Below are 13,509 nucleotides of genomic sequence, written 5' to 3'. Positions count from 1 at the left end.
TGGTGCGCTGGGCGGGGCCACTCTGCTGGTGCTGGGGGTATGTGCCGAATGCTGACGGTGAAGCAAGAGCGTCCAGCCCCCTTCCCCGCCCCTGGAGGTGCAGACCATGGTCAAGGAAGAGTTCTAACCCCCTTCCCTGCCCCCAGAGGCGTCGACCACGGTCAAGGTAGAGTCCTTCCTGCTCCTGTGTGAACCTGTAACAGCTGTTGGGCTTCGTAGAGGACTGGTTTCCTTGAACCTTTAAAGTTTCCTGAGTCCCCCTTTTGCTTTTCTAAAGGTAAACTTTATTACCCCACCAGACTTTTAAAGCCATCGTTCTTTGTGTGAGGGGGATGCGGTCAGTGATGAATTGTCCACAAGCTCCCTGCTGCCTCTCTGCTTTCTAACTGTTGTTGGGGTGGTATTTGGGCACAAGTACCTCAGTTTAGTTAATGCAAATGTTTGACCTCTGGCTCTGGTCAGTATGGTCCTGACCCTTGAGCCCCTTAGGGCTCCTGAGAAATTATTCTTTTCTCCTGGGCTTTTCTCCAGCAAGGTGGTGGGTAGGCGGGGGGAGGTGGAGCGCAACTTCAAAGGTCACAACTTTGGGAATTCCCTGGCGGTCCAGTGGTTGGGACTGGATACTTTCGCTGCCGGGACCTGGGTTTAATCCCTGGTCAGGGAACTGAGATCCTACACACTACGTGGCCCCCAAAAAGGAAGAAAACGCGGAAGTCACGGTGCTTGTCCATCAGGGAGCACCGTGGGAGCCTGCTTCCGCCTGACCTGACTGCTCCACCGGGGGGGCGGGGCCTGTAGCAGGCTTTCGTTTTGTTTTGTTTGCGGGTTTTTCCCTTTCTTATTTTAAAATGCAAGTTGTATTTATAAAAATGTTTAAAAGTTCAAAAAATGCAAAGAATTATAGGGGAAAATACCTCTTTTTTCCCCACATCCCAGTAGATCTCCCAGGAGGCAGTTCTCTTTGTAAAATCACCCTAGGGATTATCCATGTGTTTTTTTTACTCTTTCTTGTGTGCATAGCAACGTATTAAATACCCTTCTATACCTTGCCCCTTTTAACTTACTGTTTTCTCTTAGATCACAAGGAGGTCTTGGAGTGCGTATGACACGTGGCTCCCTCATTGTTCTAGAGTGTTGCTAGGTAGTCCCCTGTGGGGGGTATGCCCCCTGGGCCGTGGGTGTTTGGGGCTGCTCCCTGCTCTCTCCAGGAAGCCTCCTGGCTCCTCCTCAGCACCCTTGTGTGCCTGGGAGCCCAGACACTGCACCCAGGGCACCTTCCTACCTTCCTGCAGCCCAGTGGGGAGGCGAGTTCCCCTTTGCCTGCCAGAAGGAGTGAGTCCTGGTAAAGCCAGGACTGCAGGTCCTGCGTCTTTAGTGAAGGCAGGAGGCGTCTAGAGAACAAAACAGCTCTTTAACCTTGCAGGAATGTTAGAATCCTAAGGATTCGAAGTTTCTCATGCTTCTAAATGAACAAATTTTCCAAATCTCTTAACCATTATAGTGGGAGCAAACAAGTCTCATCACGGGCCCTACCCATTGTCCTGTCAGACAAAACATTAAATGTCCCCCAGCAACATTCGTTGATGTCTGGGGTCTGACAACAGCCCACCATGGTGGTGGCTCTCTCTCTTACAGAAGGAGGCTGGCCAGAGTAGGGTGCTAGTTTAGAAAAAAATATGAAACAAAAACATTCATTTCTGTAATGTTTGACTTTTACTGTATACTTGTATTACTTTAATAAGAAAAATAAAGTGTTTTCCATTAGAAAAACGGAGTAAATGAGCACAACTCAGACACACTGAGTCCTGCAGGGCCTTAGGCCCACAGGCTCTGCTCCCTCCAGCGGCCCTTCCTCCCGCTCCCTCGAACTCCAGCATCACTTGGAGGCAGCTAACAGATTCCTTAGGTGACAGTCAGTGTTGAGCCCTGGTCCTTTCTGGTGGAGAGATGACAGAATCAAGCAGACGCATCATCTGTTGTTTCTGTTCTCAAATGGGAGTAGCTTGAACAACGGCAGGCAGTGGGGAGCGGGGCACAGGGGGCTGTGACTCGGTCCCCACTGGCTTGTCCGCCCCCAGGCACGGGGCTAGGAGAAGCGCCCTGCTTCCGTGCCCTCCCTGGCTGCCCTGGCTGGTCCTGGAGGAGGGAAAATCCTTCTTTCTGAGACAGACGGCCTTCCTGTTCCTCCTGGCTACCTGTGAGGGTGGGTGGGGCTCTGGGCCCTCCCCGCTCCCCCTCCCGCCCCTCCATCCCTCTGCCCATTTTCCAGCCACCCTCCGCCCAGCTCACCTCCCCCATCCCACCTCTCCGTCCCTCCGTCCTTGGTCTGTGCATCCGTCCAGCCCTCCTGTGAGCACTGGTGGCCCCCGCAGGCCCCCACAGCGCAGACTGCTCAGCGCTGGAGGCTGCACACAGGCTCGGTCCTCAGCCTTAGGAGGCGCCCTCTGCTTGGGGACCAGCCACAGCGAGGACAGTGACAAAATCCAGGGTCAGAGGACTGTTTTCTTCTCACTCTGAACGTCTCGCCATTTGCAGAATAAGGCGATTGCCACCCCAGTCCAGGGCGTGTGGGACATGAGGAACAAGCAGTTCCACACGGGCATTGAGATCAAGGTGTGGGCCATCGCCTGCTTCGCCCCCCAGCGCCAGTGCACGGAGGTGCACCTCAAGTAAGGCTGCCGGCCGGGCCCGTGGTCCTGGGGGGCCGTGGGGAGGCCTGCTCCGAGGGGCTGGGGCAGGTCAGGCTCTGCGGGGAGGGCGGGGCTTGGCAGAGGACGTTGCTCGGGGTGGGCCGTCAGGAAGGGGGAGCTTTGCTTCTCAGACTTGTGGGAGTGAGTGTGCAGAGGTGCAGCAGGTTATGTGAGAAACAAAACAGTGAATGACGGCAAGTGTACGGTGAGCATGAAAGTCGCTCACTCATGTCCGACTCTGCACCCTGTGGCCTGTAGAGTCCAGGGGGTTCTCCAAGCCAGAATGCTAGAGTGGGTAGCCATTCTCTTCTCCAGGGGATCTTCCCCACCCACGAATAGAACTGGGGTCTCCTGCATTGCAGGCAGGTTCTTTACCAGCTGAGCCACCAGGGAAGCCCAAATATACTGGAGTGGGAACCTCTCTCTTCTCCAGTGGATCTTCCCTACCCAGGAATTGAACCTGGGTCTCCCATATTGCAGGCGGATTCTTTAGCAGCCAAGCCCGATAAGTGTACCAACTAGAGGCAAAGAAGAAAATTGTATTTACTGAACTAGCACTGTTTTTAAAAGCACTTTAGATTCACATTTCTATATCAGACCAACCTGACGCAGTGTCAGACACTTTGAAAGCAGCACCATAAACATGGAGTTTGGTTGCTCATGCTTCTGCAAGCAGCCAAGACCTAACAGGGAACAGAAGGCGCCTCCCACCTCCCTTGGGCGGGAGCAGGAGGGGCCCACGGAGCAGGGAGTCGCTGGTGGGCGTCTGAGTGGGCCTTGGTCCCAGGGAGCTGCGTCTCTCGGTGCTCTGGAGAGCTGGCATGAGGGACAGAGCCCTTTCTCCCACACCGCCGGCAGAGAGAGCGGGGCGAGTGGGGTGTACAGTCTGACCTCAGGCTGCCTCCCCCGCTCCTGTCTGGGGCCCTTGTGTCATTCTCCTGGCGCCAGATGGCCCCAGGGCAGGTGCACCCGTGGGCGTAGACGCAGAGACGCGCTCATGGGTTTCTTTAACTGCACTAACAGAGGTTGGGTGCTAACTGGCTGGGGTGGGTTGGCATATCCTTGCTTCATTGTAAAAGGCTGGGATGTTTCTATCCCTGCACTTAAAATAGAAGCTGTGGATCTGTCTCCCCAGCCCCGCCTGTAACGGGCGCAGCTGCTGGTGCTACTCTTAACTGTGGGCTGTCTTGTTTGCTCCCATGACCATGTCATCCGAGTCCAAGCTCTGTGCATGGGATAAACCAGGGGAATCCAAAGGGATAGTCAGTTCATGGCTCTCCTTGCCCTGACAGTGCTCGGCGTCTGCGGGCAAGTGGGCGGCAGCTGTTTGTGCCCGACTGTGAAAGAACAGCCCTGTCGCTGCCTGGGAGGGTCACAGCTGGTGGGGGTGGCGGGGCCACGATGTGGCATCTCCTGTTACATCGTGACTTTTCAGGCACCTGTGTGCTGAGCACATGGGCAGCCTCTGTGCGTTGTCTTGTTGAAACAGCCACATCTCGGGCTTCAGCAGGGACTCAGAGCTCAGTGAAAATGGCTTGGGGTCTGGATCTGTTAACACTGCCCTTTCTTGGGGCCTCTGGTGGGTCTGGATCATTGGCATTCTGGGTTCTTCTTCATGTAACGACCCTGCTCCTCCAGGTCCTTCACGGAGCAGCTCAGAAAGATCTCGAGAGACGCGGGCATGCCCATCCAGGGCCAGCCATGCTTCTGTAAATATGCCCAGGGGGCGGACAGTGTGGAGCCCATGTTCCGGCACTTGAAAAACACGTACGCTGGCCTGCAGCTGGTGGTGGTCATCCTGCCGGGGAAGACCCCCGTTTATGGTAGGTCTTGGTGCCGCCCCAGCCCCGGCCCTACGGATGCGTGGTGAGGCCTCCGCCACACCCAGGAGGAGCCTGTGTCTGAGCGAGACCAGGTGGTGTCTGATTGTGGCCACACATGTGCCCAGGGTCACCTTGGCAGTGTTATCTGAGGCCCCGGTTCCCCGAGATGGGCATCCCGAGGGGGTGCGGGATGCGGCAGGCGTGCGGTTACCTTGTCTGCTGCCGACACAGACTTCGACTGGATGAGAAATGGTCACGTGATGTGCACGCAGTAATCCCCTCGGGGGGGAAGGGGCAGTCCTCTTGTGAGCCGTGCCATCTCAGAATCCTCTGGGATTTGATCAGAGTCCTTTCTGCCAGAAGGCCGGTTGCACTTCCACCTGGCTCAGAGTTTCCAAGCCCTGGGATGGAGTCCCAGGCGCTGGTGGGGAAAGCTCCCGGGTGTAGACAAGCGATGGTGAGACGGGGAAGTGGGTGCATGTGCAGACGTCTGCTGGAAGCCCGGTGGGAACCGGAGGCCCTGTGCAGGAGGTGTGTGGGCACCACAGGGCAGAGGCAAGAGAGGCGCGGTTGACTCACTGACTGGCTTCCCCGTCTCCTATGGGCTCTGCATCCAGGAGCGGGAGGAAGCCCAGGTGACTCTTCTCGCAGGGTCTCCCGTCTCTGCTGGCCTGTCTAGGGAGCAGTTGCCCACTCGCTTCACAAGAGAACCCAGAATGGAGCGGGGTGTAGGCCTGGAGAGCGCTTTGGCATCAAGTTTCTATGGCCAGGGACTGAGGATTCACAGGTTTATATTTTTAACTACTCGAGCATTTGCTTGCTGTTTCGAGTGCCTGGGTTCCAACCTGGCCCTGTGCACACTGCCCTGTCAGCCTGGAGAAGTTGCAGAAACGCCCCTGACTGAGAGCGGGCCTCCCTGAGCCAATGGGGGACGCCCTGCAGCTGGCGCAGAGTTGGGTCCAGGCTTGGCCGCGTGTGCGGCAGGCGCGCGGGGTGGGCAGAGGAGCGCCAGGGAGCCGTGCTGAGCACCCCGTTCTCTCGGCAGCCGAGGTCAAGCGTGTGGGAGACACGGTGCTGGGCATGGCCACGCAGTGTGTGCAGATGAAGAACGTGCAGAGGACCACGCCGCAGACCCTGTCCAACCTCTGTCTGAAAATCAACGTCAAACTGGGCGGCGTGAACAACATCCTGCTGCCGCAGGGGAGGTGAGGCCGGTCCTCTGCCATGCATGGGGCACCTGTGGTGACGCCCTGGGCAGGGCGGTGCCGAGGCGGCTCTGCTCAGCTATGCTGAGCGCTGTCCCGGGCTTGGCAGGCGCAGGAAGTGAGTAGGACGAGGGTCTTGGCTGCTCCTGGTCTCGGGGTCCAGGTCCCCTGAGGACCGGTGCCAGCCCAAGGAGAAGGGCTTTCTAACCCCATCCAGAGGTGGGTCCCGCACGTGAGGTATGGCAGCTGTGTGGCCAGTGCCATGTAGACAGGAGGGCCACACCAGCGCCCCAGGTGCCCGACGGTCAGCTCCAGGACAGGGGGCTTCCAGAGCAGGAGGTGGCGCTGTTGGCCCCAGGCCAGGGCCGGGCACTGGGAGCTGAGCAGCCGTGATACAGTGGAAGGGGGCTCAGAGCGTGAGGGCCTCACGGGGGAGGTGACACGGTGCAGACTGGGCACTGGGGGCAGGGCTGTGTGGACACCGGGAGCAGCCTGCTCCAGAGGGTGCAGGCCGTGCAAGGGCCTTGGGGCAGCCTGCCTGCTGGGAACGTGGCGGTCATTCTGCTCAGAGACTGAGGGGCGAGCCTGTGGGGGCCTGGCACTCGCTCCAGGGGAACACAGCCGTGGGGGCAGGCTCACAAGTGCAGGTGTAGCCCCGCTGACCTTGTTCTGAAAGGCGACCCCAGCTCTGGCCCGCCGGCATTGTCCCAGGAGAGCTGCTGGTGGGAGCTAGGCCGGGGGCGCCCAGAGCCGTGAGTGGAAGAGGAGTCTAGATTGGCCCACCCTGGGCTGTGGGAGCGATGAGGTGACGCCAGCTGAGGCAGGGGTGCAGGGGCGGGTTGGGGGGAGCCTGTGCTGGAGAGCTTTGTTCAGGGCCCCTCACGTGCGGGTGGTATTAGAGCTTCTGGGCTGGAGAGCACCGCAGGGTGCAGTGTAGACAGGAAGGACGGCCAAGCCTGGGCCCTGCGGGGTTCAGGGTTGGAAGGTCGTGGAGGGAAGGGGAGCCCGTGCGTGGCCGCCACATGGCACCGACCAGCCAGGTGTGACAAGGTGTGAGGCTCTCGGCCACAGGGCTGGGGGACGTGTGCAGGTTGCAGGTGACCTTGCAGAGAGCAGTCCTGTTGCCATGGCAGCACAAGGCCCCGTCTGGAGGCAGGAGACGGGCTCAGCTAATCCCAGAGCTCTGCCACAAGGCGAGCCGGGGAGCCGGGGGCAGAGTGGACTGTCCAGTGGCTGGTGTGGTTGTGCCGGTTCAAGGTGTGAGTCAGAACTGCGTGTGTGGGTGCACCCGGGACCCGTCAGAGGAGGGGGAGGGCAAGAGGAAGAGCAGTGGGTACCTGGGGGGCTCAGCACAGGGCACCTGGGCAGCACGTGAGTCCGGGAGGAGAGAAGGATGAGGCATCAAGAAGGCTCCCGGTCGCACAGCCGGTGAGGCTGGGACCCGCCAGCTGTTGGAGAACCAGGCCCCCAACACCGCCTCTTTGGGGAGGTGACTGCTGGAGTGTGGCCAGCATTTAGAAGACCCTGGGAGAACAGCCTAGCTCCTTGCTTCCCTACTGGGACACATTCATCCCCCGAGAATATGTGGCTATGTCTGGAGACATTGGGGTGTTGGGTAGAGAGCAATGCGGCTGCCAGGCGCCCTGCAGTGTGGCCGCAGGTCCAAGGTTGGCTGCAGACCGTGGACTCTATGGACGCGATTATCTTGGAAACATTCAGTCATCTCCCCGAGGAGAACCCTCCTGTCCCTGGGCCCGGCCTCAGCGGCCGTCCACACCTGACCACCCTGGTGCAGTGTACACCTCCTGCAGCCTCTCCCGCTCCGGGTCGCTCTGAAGCAGGTCTCACCCTGAGCCTCTTTGTCCCCACAAGGTGTTCTCTGTCTGTGCCAGAGAGATGAGGAGTCTTTACAAGCAGAGCCCCAGAGTAGCGCTGGTGCCCGTGTCCTGAGAGGTCCGGGTGGCGTCCCCGAGCCGCGGCCCCTGACACTCGCTTCCCCCGCAGGCCTCCGGTGTTCCAGCAGCCCGTCATCTTTCTGGGGGCAGATGTCACTCACCCCCCCGCCGGGGACGGGAAGAAGCCGTCCATTGCTGCCGTGAGTATCGCTTCCCACGTCCCTCTGTCCATGTGTGTTCCTGCCTGCCCAGCATCTCTGTGATTGATTAGCGATGAAAGCGCAGTGGCTCGGCCCAGTGCAGCCCTGTGCCCAGCACGCTGACTGGGTCCCGCTGGTTGGCACCTGCAGGCAACTGCTTTCAGGCCGGCGTTCCTGAGGGACACTCCTCACTGCTGGTGCTGGGAGTCTTAGGGTGTCGCGTGTGGCTGTGCACCTGGCTTGGGGAAAACAACGTGCTTAGGAGAGTTTTGCACGCTGTCAGGCTCTCCAGGGGCCACCTCTGAGCTGATGTAATTCAGCCCCATCCGATACAAGCAGAAGAGGGGTTCTGAACAGTCGTGAGTTTTTTATTAGGTCCCTTGGGCAAACTTACATTCTTGGGGACGCATTCACATACCCCAGGGCCTTACACACAGACGCCACGTAAAGGTGGTGGGCTTGCCCGTGACGGGCCCTCGGCACCTGCTGACCCCGCTGCCCGCAGGTCGTGGGCAGCATGGACGCCCACCCAAACCGCTACTGTGCCACCGTGCGCGTGCAGCAGCACCGGCAGGAGATCATCCAGGACCTGGCGGCCATGGTGCGCGAGCTGCTCATCCAGTTCTACAAGTCCACGCGCTTCAAGCCCACCCGCATCATCTTCTACCGCGACGGCGTCTCCGAGGGGCAGTTCCAGCAGGTGGGCGCCACCGCGCTTCCTCCGCCCTGCTCTCCGTCCCTCTGCAGGAAGGCGTCTCGCATTTCTGTTCTGCCCCCAGGTTTATCTGGTCACTGTGTGGTAGGTGTGGGGGGTGCGGGGTGGTCAGGACCCTGCGGCAGGAGGGGAGGAGAGGCGGGGGCAGGGGCCAGAGTCGAGCGAGGCCAGTCCAGCAGGTTCGGTTCAGCACGCACCAGACAGGGCCTGTTCCGGCTCCACGCTTTGCCTCCTAGGCTGTGGGGAGTCTGGGCTGGGGGACTCGTTCTGGGGGCCAACTCTTCAGGGGAGGGGAGAGGAGAGACAGGGGCCAGTATCCTTGTACCCTAACCCCTGGTGCTACTCAGAGGATGGTAGGCATCACAGCAGGTTTCAAGGTGGGAATGCTTCTATTTTCAGTTCATTTCAGTCAATGAGTCACGTCTGACTCTCTGCAACCCCATGGATTGCAGCACACCAGGCTTCCCTGTCCATCACCAACTCCCTGAGCTTGCTCAAACTGATGTCCATCAAGTCAGTGATGCCATCCAACCATCTCACCCTCTGTCATCCCCTTCTCCTCCTGCATTCAACCTTTCCCAGCATTAGGGTCTTTTCCAATGAGTCAGTTCTTCGCATCAGGTGGCCAAAGTATTGGAGCTTCAGCATCAGTCCTTCCAATGGATATTCAGGCCTGATTTCTTTTTAGGATTGACTTGTTGGTTCTCCTTGCAGTCCAAGGGACTCTCAAGAGTCTTCTTCAGCACCACAGTTCAAAAGCATCAATTCTTCGGCACTCAGCTTTCTTTATGGTCCAACGCTCACATCCATACATGACTACTGGAAAAACCATAGCTTTGACTAGACAGATCTTTGTTGGCAAAGTAACAGCTCTGCTTTTTAATATGCTGCCTAGGTTGGTCATAGCTTTTCTTCTAAGGAGCAAGCATCTTTTAATTTCATGGCTGCAGTCACCATGTGCAGTGATTTTGGAGCCCCCAAAATAAAGTTTGTCACTGTTTCCATTGTTTCCCCTTCTCTCCGCCATGAAGTGATGGGACTGGAAGCCATGATATTTGATATTTGAATGTTGAGTCTTAAGCCAGCTTTTTCACTCTCTTCTTTCACTTTCATCAAGAGGCCCTTCAGTTCCTCTTTGGTTTCTGCCAAAAGCATGGTGTCATCTGCATATCTGAGGTTATTGATATTTCTCCCGGAAATCTTGATTCCAGCTTGTGCTTCATCCAGCCCAGCGTTTCTCATGATGTACTCTGCATTATAAGTTAAATAAGCAGGGTGACAATATACAGCCTTGACATATTCCTTTTCCTATTTGGAACCAGTCTATTGTTCCATGTGCAGTTCTAACTGTTGGTTCCTGACCTGCATACAGATTACTCAGGAGACAGGTCAGGTGGTCTGGTATTCCCATCTCTTTCAGAATTTTCCACAGTTTATTGTGATCCACATAGTCAAAGGCTTTGGTATAGTCAATAAAGCAGAAATAGATGTTTTTCTGGAACTCTCTTGCTTTTTCGATGATCCAGCAGATACTGGCAATTTGATCTCTGGTTCCTCTGCCTTTTCTAAAACCAGCTTGAACATCTGGAAGTTCACGATTCATGTATCGCTGAAGCCTGGCTTGGAGAAGTTTGAGCATTACTTTGCTAGTGTGTGAGGTGAATGCAATTGTGCAGTTGAACATTCTTTAGTATTGCCTTTCTTTGGGATTGGAATGAAAACTGACCTTTTCCAGTCCTGTGGCCACTGCCGAGTTTTCCAAATTTGCTGTCATATTGAATCCAGCACTTTCACAGCATCATCTTTTAGGATTTGAAATAGCTCAGCTGGAATTCTGTCACCTCCACTAGCTTTGTTCGTAGTGATGCTTCCTAAGGCCCACTTGACTTTGCACTCCAGGATGTCTGGCTCTAGGTGAGTGATCATACCATTGTGGTTATCTGGGTCATGAAGATCTTTTTTGTACAGTTCTTCTGTGTATTCTTGACACCTCTTCTTAGTATCTTCTGCTTCTGCTAGGTCCATACCATTTCTATTCTTTATTGTGCCAATCTTTGCATGAAGTGTTCCCTTGGTATCTCTAATTTTCTTGAAGAGATCTCTAGTCTTTTCCATTCTGTTGTTTTCCTCTATTTCTTTGCATTGATCGCTGAGGAAGGCTTTCTTATCTCTCTTTTCTATTCTTTGGAACTCTGCATTCAGAAGGGTACATCTTTCCTTTTCTCCTTTGCCTTTAACTTATCTTCTACTCCTAGCTATTTGTAAGGCCTCCTCAGACAGCCATTTTGCCTTTTTGCATTTCTTTTTCTTGGGGGTGGTGTTGATCACGGCCTCCTGTACAATGTCACGAACTTCCATCCATCGTTCTTCAGGCACTCTTATCAGATCTAATCCCTTGAATCTATTTATCACTTCCACTGATTTAGGTCATACCTGAATGGTCTGGTGGTTTTCCCTACTTTCTTCAATTTAAGTCTGAATTTGGCAATAAGGAGTTCATGATCTGAGCCACAGTCAGCTCCTGGTCTTGTTTTTGCTGACTTAATAGAGCTTCTCCATCTTCAGCTGCAAAGAATATAATCAGTCTGATTTTGGTATTGACCATCTGGTGATGTCCATGCGTAGAGTTGTCTCTTGTTTGTTGGAAGAGGGTATTTAGTATGACCAGAGCATTCTCTTGGCAAAACTCTGTTAGCCTTTGCCCTGCTTCATTTTGTACTCCAAGGCAAAAGTTGCCTATTACTCTAGGTATATCTTGACTTCCTACTTTTGCATTCCAGTCCCCTGTGACGAAAAGGACATCTTTTTTTGGTGTTAGTTCTCAAAGATCTTGTAGGTCATCTCATAACTGTTCAATTTCAGCTTCTTCAACATTCATGATTGGGGCATAGACTTGGATTACTGTGATGTTGAATGATTTGCCTTGGAAACGAACAGAAATCATTGTGTCATTTTTGAGAGTACATCCGAGTACTGCATTTTGGACTCTCTTGTTGACTATGAGGGCTACTCCATTTCTGCTAAGGGGTTCTTGCCCACAGTAGTAGATATAATGGTCATCTGAGTTAAATTCGCCCATTCCAGCCCATCTTAGTTCGCTGATTCCTAGAATGTCGACGTTCATTCTTGCCATCTCCTGTTTGATCACTTCCAATGTGCCTTGATTCATGGACCTAACATTCCAGGTTCCTATGCAATATTGTTCTTTACAGCATCGGACTTTACTTCCATCAGCAGCACATCCACAACTGGGTATTGTTCTGCTTTGGCTCTGTCTCTTCATTCTTTCTGGAGTTATTTCTCCACTGATCTCCAGTAGCATATTGGGCACCTACCAACCTGGGGAGGTAATCTTTCAGTGTCCTATCTTTTTACCTTTTCATACTGTTCATGGGGTTCTCAAAGCAAGAATACTGAAGTGGTTTGCCATTCCCTTCTGCAGTGGACCGCATTCTGTCAGAACTCTTCACCATGACCTGTCCAGCTTGGGTGGCCCCACACGGCATGGCTCATAGTTTCATTGAGGTAGACAAGGCTGTGGTCCATGTGATCAGTTCAGTTAGTTTTTCATGATTGTGGTTTTCATTCTGCCTGCCCTCTGATGAAGGATAAGAGGCTTATGGAAGCTTCCTGATGTGAGAAACTGACTGTGGGGAAAAACTCCGATTTTAAACCTGAGGAAACTGGGGATCAGACAGGTTTTGTGGCTTTGATAGCCACAGGCTTGCTTAGTGGTGGAGCTGGGTTTTGGACTCGGCTCAGCACCTAGGCTAGTAGAGTTTGTTTGCTTGTGTGTCTTTAAGTAGATTCTCTCCAATCCAGAAATAAGTTGTTGGATTGATTGGTTTGTGTGTGTGTTTCCCATCATGCCTTCAAGTCCACTGTGGATGGTAGCACTTAGAACATTCCAGACACCATGCTCTGCTTGTTTATGCATTATCTAACCTAAGCCATTTAACCACGAAACCTGGGAGCCATTTGCTCCATGATAGAAGTGAAGAAACAGGCTCAAAGAGACAGAATCACAACAGCTAACAGCAAGCTAGTGGAGCTATAAGACTTAAATATGTATCAAACGTACATGTGATAAAGGGAGTCATTTTAAGGTAACAAGAGGCCCCGAAACGTAGCAGTCCTCAAGCATGTCCTGCTTCCTTTCCTCAGGTTCTGCACCACGAGTTACTGGCCATCCGTGAGGCGTGCATTAAGCTAGAGAAGGACTACCAGCCAGGCATCACGTTCATCGTGGTCCAGAAGAGACACCACACGCGGCTCTTCTGCACCGACAAGAACGAGCGGGTGAGCGTCCCCGGGCCCCCCATCCAGCCTGCCGCACCGAGGGCCTGGTGACACGGGCGTCCCGGGCTCGTGGGGACCGGCCACAGGCACTGGAGCACGGTTCTCCTCAGCTTGGGGAACAGTTGGAACCTATAAACCCCACAGGTTGGGATGCGTCTAGGGGGGTGACTTTTATCCCATATAGAAATGACCAAAGGTGAAGCTGCAGAGCCAGTGAGCAGCTGTGGTCCTAGACAGCGTGGCGTAAAGGATGAGGTAGGATGTGGGGAGGTGGGAGCCCTCAGGGCAGCTGGGGTGAGCAGCTGTGGTCCTAGACAGCGTGGCGTAAAGGATGAGGTAGGATGTGGGGAAGTGGGAGCCCTCAGGGCAGCTGGGGTGCTCCTGGAAGGGGGCCTGGGACCTCTCCAGGGATCTAGTCTGGAGGAGCATCCAGACTCCCTTACGCTACCTGGCTTCTCCAGAGTAAGAACCGTGTGCGAGCAGGAGGCTCGAGACTTAAAGATGCGACTGCTGAGAATTGTCCACAGCTGGGGAGAGATAGGATTCCTTAGATTAAAACACTGTTCCTATTCCTAACAGGAGAATAAAAGTAAATCCACACCTAGACACATTGTCCTAAAGCTGCATGGTGTCCAAGTAGCTGCATAAGATAAAAGACCTCCCGGAAGGGAGGGACATTAGG

General features: G+C 54.6%; 1 protein-coding gene across 6 annotated transcripts in view; it reads left to right on the top strand.

Annotated features, from left to right (window-relative positions):
* The window catches only part of AGO2 (argonaute RISC catalytic component 2), an 83,105-nt gene that overhangs the window by 63,754 nt on the left and 5,842 nt on the right, over positions 1 to 13,509 (top strand). For 5 of the 6 annotated variants that reach the window (XM_086337452.1, XM_086337453.1, XM_086337451.1 and 2 more), the window contains 6 exons: positions 2,536 to 2,669; positions 4,329 to 4,513; positions 5,559 to 5,718; positions 7,723 to 7,813; positions 8,319 to 8,513; positions 12,693 to 12,827. In XM_086337452.1, coding sequence (XP_086193578.1) covers positions 2,536 to 2,669; positions 4,329 to 4,513; positions 5,559 to 5,718; positions 7,723 to 7,813; positions 8,319 to 8,513; positions 12,693 to 12,827 — 900 coding nt within the window. Of the gene's footprint in view, positions 1 to 146; positions 301 to 2,535; positions 2,670 to 4,328; positions 4,514 to 5,558; positions 5,719 to 7,722; positions 7,814 to 8,318; positions 8,514 to 12,692; positions 12,828 to 13,509 lie in introns of those variants that run through there. The other variant, XM_086337454.1, reaches the window with a different exon arrangement.

Source organism: Bos grunniens, chromosome 14 (genome assembly GCF_055505025.1).
Source record: "Bos grunniens cultivar Pamir isolate PY7600 chromosome 14, Bosgru_T2T1.0, whole genome shotgun sequence".
Taxonomy (NCBI): Eukaryota; Metazoa; Chordata; class Mammalia; order Artiodactyla; family Bovidae; genus Bos; species Bos grunniens.
Note: the sequence above shows the minus strand (reverse complement) of the source record. Positions and strands in the feature narration are given on the sequence as shown.